This window comes from Neofelis nebulosa, chromosome 8 (genome assembly GCF_028018385.1).
Source record: "Neofelis nebulosa isolate mNeoNeb1 chromosome 8, mNeoNeb1.pri, whole genome shotgun sequence".
NCBI classification, from domain to species: domain Eukaryota; kingdom Metazoa; phylum Chordata; class Mammalia; order Carnivora; family Felidae; genus Neofelis; species Neofelis nebulosa.
This window is the reverse complement of record NC_080789.1, coordinates 88,198,276-88,204,611: the sequence shown is the minus strand read 5'-3', so window position 1 is coordinate 88,204,611 and position 6,336 is coordinate 88,198,276. Positions and strand designations below refer to the sequence as shown.

At 41.4% G+C, this 6,336-nt stretch overlaps 1 protein-coding gene across 2 annotated transcripts in view; it reads right to left on the bottom strand.

The window, feature by feature from the left end:
* Positions 1-4,206: 4,206 nt before the first annotated feature.
* Positions 4,207-6,336, bottom strand: part of LOC131519899 (cationic amino acid transporter 3-like) — a 224,937-nt gene continuing 222,807 nt past the window's right edge. For both annotated transcript variants that reach the window (XM_058743467.1, XM_058743466.1), the window contains exon 2: positions 4,207-6,198. In XM_058743467.1, the coding sequence (XP_058599450.1) occupies positions 4,261-6,018 (1,758 nt within the window). In that variant the 5' untranslated portion in view covers positions 6,019-6,198 and the 3' untranslated portion in view covers positions 4,207-4,260. The remainder of the gene's footprint in view (positions 6,199-6,336) is intronic.

Genomic DNA, 6,336 nt, shown 5'->3' with positions numbered 1-6,336 from the left:
CTTTCCCAGGGCTGTATTGTACTTGTTGCTTTTTGAATGAACAACACTGCTCTTACTGTTTGGTCTAGAGGAGGGGAGGACCTACTCCTTGCCCTGAGCAAGACTCTACTGTGATGGAACAGACAGGACAATCACCAGAACTCAGGCATAGCAGCAGAAAGCCAAAACTACAAGTGCCTGAGTACAGCTCTAGATGCTAGATACGGATCTAGATCTAGCACTGGAGAAAAATGCTGTTTGTTAAGGAAATCTCCAAGAAGATAGTTTTAAAGGAGTAGCACATGCTAGCCTGGAAGGAAGGAGAATTTTCTGTACCAAGAAATGTGTAAGGCTCCATTCAATCTAACATGAATTATTAAATGCTCCTTATGTTCCTGGCCTCCAGCTGGATGCTTAGGGAAGTGATAAGAAACACTCCTTACTAAAGATCTATAATCTCAGAAACAAAATAAAGAAAGTAAAGACACACAATATCTGTGGTATTTTATTTTTTTATTTCAGCTTTATTGAGGTTTAATTAACATATAAAATTATAAGATACTTAATGTGTAAATTGGGATAATTTGATATACATATACATTGTGGAATGATTATGAATATCCCACTGTGAAAGGATTCATGATGGTATATTAATGTAAATGTTTCATTAAATGAAGGTAAGTGTTCAAAGTGTGCCTTTGTTTCCCTCACTTCATCTTTACATTTGGAGGGGTTTCAGAGGGAGCTTTGGACCAGCAGCATCAGCATCACCTAGGAACTTGTTAGAAATACAAGTTCTAGGGCCCACCAAGACCTGCGGAATTCCAAACACTGGGAGCCGGGCCCAACAATCTGTGTTTTCACAAGCCCTCCAGGTGAGGTGACACCTGCTAAAGTTTGAGCACTATTGAACAGAGTAATATTCTTGGCCTGTCTCCATGCAGTCTTTCACTGTGACTTTGATTAGTGAATTAAAGAGGTAGCAGTGTGCATGCTCAGCTCAGCCCCTTTCATTATGTTATTGGTTTTCACTTTTTGTGCAGAACCAACTTGCCCATAGGACACGTGCTTCCCAACTTGCTCATACACAAGAAAATCTAATATAAGTGCTCTTCTGTGTTGGGAGGCAGGGGTTGCTCAGAACTACTTATGATGAGGAGTATATCAGTCTGTGTGAGTGATGCAGGGCTAGCATGCCAATTAGCTTGCAGATCTAAAGCTGATGGTTTAATTATCTGTGTCTATGTCTTGATTATCAATTGGTTCCAAACATAGGAGGGGGGAAAGGGGATTATTTATTGGACCTCTATAGCTCTAACAATGGATTGTAGTGAAATGTGGTCAGGATGTGTGTTCAGATCGCATGCAGTAGAGAGACCTAGTGTAGAGAACAACAGGAAAGAAGAACCAGAGGAAATCCTAGAATTGTTTAAGTAAATGGAACTTTAGAAATGATCAGTTATGACTTCCTGTGTTACAGATAAATAAGCAGAACATTGAAGGAAAGGAGTGGCTTGCTCAAGATCACATTGCTAGTTAGTGGTGGAAATATTACCGACCAGAACACAGAACACCTGGTTCTCAGCTGTGCACTTTCTGAGCAGTTGGACCAAAGCAGACAATAATAGAGAAGACTTTAGGACCAAGAATGTAGATATGGCTAAGTAGAAAAACCAACCCCAGGGATTTTCAGCATGGGCAGTGGGTTCAAAGCCAAAGTGATTTGTGGTCAGAGGAAATCTCTGTTTCCAATCCACCCTCACACAGCCAAGGGTCAAGCTACACAGCCTGCTCAGCGTATTCTGAACACTGCTTCATTTTCCTGTGCTCTTCCCAGTGCTGCTCTCTCTGCCTAGAATCTCTATATGTCATATGTCGCCCATATGTAGAAAACCTTACTTGAGAGCCAACTCAAATGACATTCCTCTACAAAGTCTTCTCTGATTTCACCAATCAACTCTCACCATTGTGTCAACCACAAATGATCATCGTCCACTTTGAATTCCCAGGACACATTTTTTTGCTATTACTCATGACAATATTTTCTACTTTGTGTTACAGCTATGCTTTACCCCTTATATTAGAATATAAGCTCCTTAAAGGCAGTGATCATATTTCATAATTTTCTTGGTCTTTTTCCAGTTTGTTTTATTTTTTATTGAAGTATAATTAACATAGAGCAGTGTTATATTTTTCTCAGATGTACAATATAATGATTCAACAATTCTATACATATCTCCAGCCTCATGAAGATAAATGCGTTCTTAATTCTCTTCATCTATTTCACCTACCCACCACCCATCTCCCCTTTGGCAACCACCAGTTTGTTCCTTGTATTTACAAGTCTGTGATGGTTGGTGCACCTGGGTAGCTCAGTAGGTTGAGCGTCCAACTCTTGATTTAGGCTCAGGCCATGATCCCAGCATTGTGGGATCAAGCCCTGTGTTGGGCTCCGTGCTGAGTGTGGAGCCTGCTTGAGATTCTCTCTCCCTCTCTCTTCCCCTCTCCCACTCATGTTCTTTCTGTCTTTCTCTCTCTTTCTCTCAAAAACAAATTAACATTAAAAGAAAATATCCTCTCTCTTCCTCACCAGCACTTGCACTCTCTCTCTCTCAAAAATAAAAAATAAAACAGAACCTGAGGTGTTTTTTTCATTTGTCTCTTTCTATGTATGTTTGTCTTATTTCTTAAGTACACATATGAGTGAAATAATTTGATATTTGTGTTTCTGTAACTTATTCCACTTAATATTATAACAACAAGGTCCACCCATGTTACAAATGGCAAGATTTCATTCTTTTTTATTGTTGATTATATTCCACACACACGCACACACACATACACACACCACATCTTCTTCATCATTCATCATCAGTGGACACTTGGGTTGCTTCCATATCCTGGCTATTTTAAATAATGTTACAATAAAGATAGGAGTGCATATATCTTTTTGAATTCATGTAAATAAAAACTTTTGTACAGCAAAGGAAAACATCAACCAAACAAAAAGGCAAACAACCTAATGGGAGAAGATATTGCAAATGATATATCTAATAAGGGGTTAATGGACAAAATAAACACCTTGTATAACTCAACACCAAAAAAAGTATAAACCACTACAAAATGGGCAGTGGACCTGTATAAATGTTTCTCCAAAGGAGACATACCAGATGGGCAACAGACACATGAAAAGATGCTCAGCATTACTAATCACCAGGGAAATGTAAATTAGACCTATAATGAGGTATCACTTTACACCTATCATAATGGCTAAAATAAAAAAGACAAGAAATCACAAGTACTGGTAAGAATGTAGAGAAAAAGGAACCCTTATGCTTAGTGGGTGGGAATGTAAATTGGTGCACCCACTATGGAAATTACTATAGAAGTTCCTCAAGAAGTTAAAAATAGAACTATCATATGATCCAGTATTTCCACTATTGGGTATTAACAGAAAGAAAACAAATTTTTTTCTAGCTCCTTTTTATTTATTTATTATTATTATTTTTCATATGAAACTTATTGTCAAATTGGTTTCTATACAACACTCAGTGCTCACCCCAACAGGTGCCCTCCTTAATACCCATCACCCACCATCCCCTCCCTCCCACCCCCCCATCAACCCTCAGATTGTTTTCAGTTTTTAAGAGTCTTTTATGGTTTAGCTCCCTCCCTCTCTAACTTTTTTTCCCTTCCCCTCCCCCATGGTCTTCTGTTAAGTTTCTTAGGATCCACATAAGAGTGAAAACATATGGTAACTGCTCCTTTTTAAAATGTGTTTTAGTTTTTATTTTGAGAGAGAGATTGAGAGAGAGAACACAAGAAGGGGAGGGGCAGAGAGAGAGGGAGAGAAAGAGAATCCTAAGCAGACTCTGTGCTGTCAGTGCAGAACCTAACGTGGAACTTGAACCATGAGATCATGACCTGAGTTTATATCAAGAGTCAGACACTCAACTGCCTGAGCAACCCGGGCACCAATTTTCTAGCTCTTTTAATAAGAACTTTTTAAAATCCAGTAAGCAGCTACAGACACAATTAAAAAGTAGACAAAATTTAAAAAAGGAGAAAAAGCAAAGACAAATCCTTCACTATGTAATAAATACAAAGTCCTATTAGTGTTCCTCCACTAACATTCTGTGGGAGGCCTAGCTTTCCATGCACTCAGGAGTATGTTCCGTTATTGTACAGGAAGACCAGACTGCATTAGGGTGTGATGATGTCAAACCAAATATGTACTGGCACTGCTGAGTTCAAGGTCCACAGTTTTGGTCTTAAGTGAGGTTAATTGACCAGGCTGTGCTGGATCCCATAGCTAAAGTAGATGGCAAACCCAATTAGCATCCAGACACCAAGTATAGCCCAGGTGCCAGCTGTCATCTGCATCATAAGGTAAACATTCATGAAGATGCTCAGTACTGAGAGGAAAGGCAGACCAGGGACCTTAAAGTAAAGGGGAGTGGAGCTCTGAGGCTGTCTCCAGATGACCCCAGTGATCCCAGTGATGAGCACCAGGAGCACCACAACCACTGAAATCCACACTGGGTCTCCAGAAAGCAGAACTGGCCACTGGGCCAGCACCAGGCAAAGAAGAATGATCAGCAGAACAAGCAGTGAGGAGCAAACATAGACAACCTGGCCAGAGAGTGGAGTGGGGATGGAGCTGCCTGGAAAAAGTAATCCCTGTAGAGTCAGCTTCTCTGCTGCAACTTCTCTATTCCCATCCTGCACCTCTGCTTCATTTCCCCCATTATGCATCTCAGGCTGATACCTGACAATGAGAACACCAAAAACCAGCAGAGAGAAAGCTAGCAGGGGCCCAAGTGACATGAAGCCCAGAAGATCAGTGAGCCCAAAGAAGAATACTATGACTAGTGCAATAATGCCAAAGATCACAGTGGCCACGATGGGGATGTTTGTGCCAGTTTGGATCCTGGCAAGGACAGGGAATAGGAGGCCATCCTGTGCCATCATATGTATCACCCGTTGTATGGGGAATATAAAGTCAAAGGAGTTGATAGAAAGACAGAGGAATCCAAAAGCTACAACATAGTAGGCAGGGGCCCAGCCAATATGGAGAAATGCCTCAGGCAAGGTGCTCCCACGTTGAAGCTGGTAGTAAGGCACCATGAGTGTAAGTGCTGAAAAGACACCAAAATACACCAAAAGACAGATGAACAGTGAAATCACAATGCCCCTGGGGATGGAATGTTGGGGATTCTTGGCTTCTTCAACTCTGGTAATAATAAAAGTGAAACCCACAAATGTATAGAGACAGGTAGCTGCTCCACGGAGAATCCCCTCGAAGCCAAAAGGCATAAATCCTCCAGACCCCAGGGGGCCCAAGCCAGAGGTGTCATTGAGTCCAGCCTTTATGTAGTCCTCTTCTGTGAGCTGCCAGTTGTGCAGGTCCCCCTTAATGAAGCCAGCAATGATGACAAAAATGAGAACAATAATTTTCATCAATGTGAATACTTTGGTAACCACAGGAAGCTGCCTAATCTTCCAAGTCAGAAATCCTATGACTAACAACACAAGGAACACAACAAAGAAGACTAGAACATCTGCAAAAACACGGGAAACATTTAGTGAGATGCTGTCATGCAGCATCTGAAATATCTGGTTTCCAAAAACATTGTCAAAACCTAAGATCCAGGCTTGGGTCACAATGCTTACATAGACAGTATTTATGAGGAGGAGGTTCCAGCCAGTGATGAAAGCCCCGAGTTCACCTACAGTGACATAGCTGTAGAGATATGAAGAACCAGAATGTGGAACTCGGGAACTAATCTCTGCATAGGTCAGCCCAGTCAACACTGAAGTTAGGCCAGCCACCAAGAAGCAGATCACAATGGATGGTCCTGCTTTATCTCTAGCCACTTCGCCAGGCAGGATATATACAATTATATTCATTGTATAGTTCATACCCAGGGCCACTATATCCAGAGTGGTCAGGCTTCTGGCAGTCTCAGCCACAGGTTGTTCCAGTGTACGTCTGCGTACCAGCTTTTGACCAAATCTGCAAAGTGCTTGACACAACATTCTAGCTGGAATTGGAGTAGATTCTAGGATCTGTGATGAGAACAGGGAGCCGTAAGTCTCAGATCAGGTTCCGTGACACTGAGGTAAGCTGGGTTGGGTTGCGGATGTTGGAGCTGGTTGCTCAGACTTCAGTGATGCTGCTTCATATTTCTTCTGCTATGTGCTATCCCTCCATAATGCCTAAGACATGGTAAACAATAAATATTTACTGAACAATGGTGTTCAACTAACAAACCAAAGCTCAGAAGTCGCATGTCACCTGGTACAGCCTGAATATCAGAGAAACTGACACAAAAGGACATCATAGAAAAATCAACC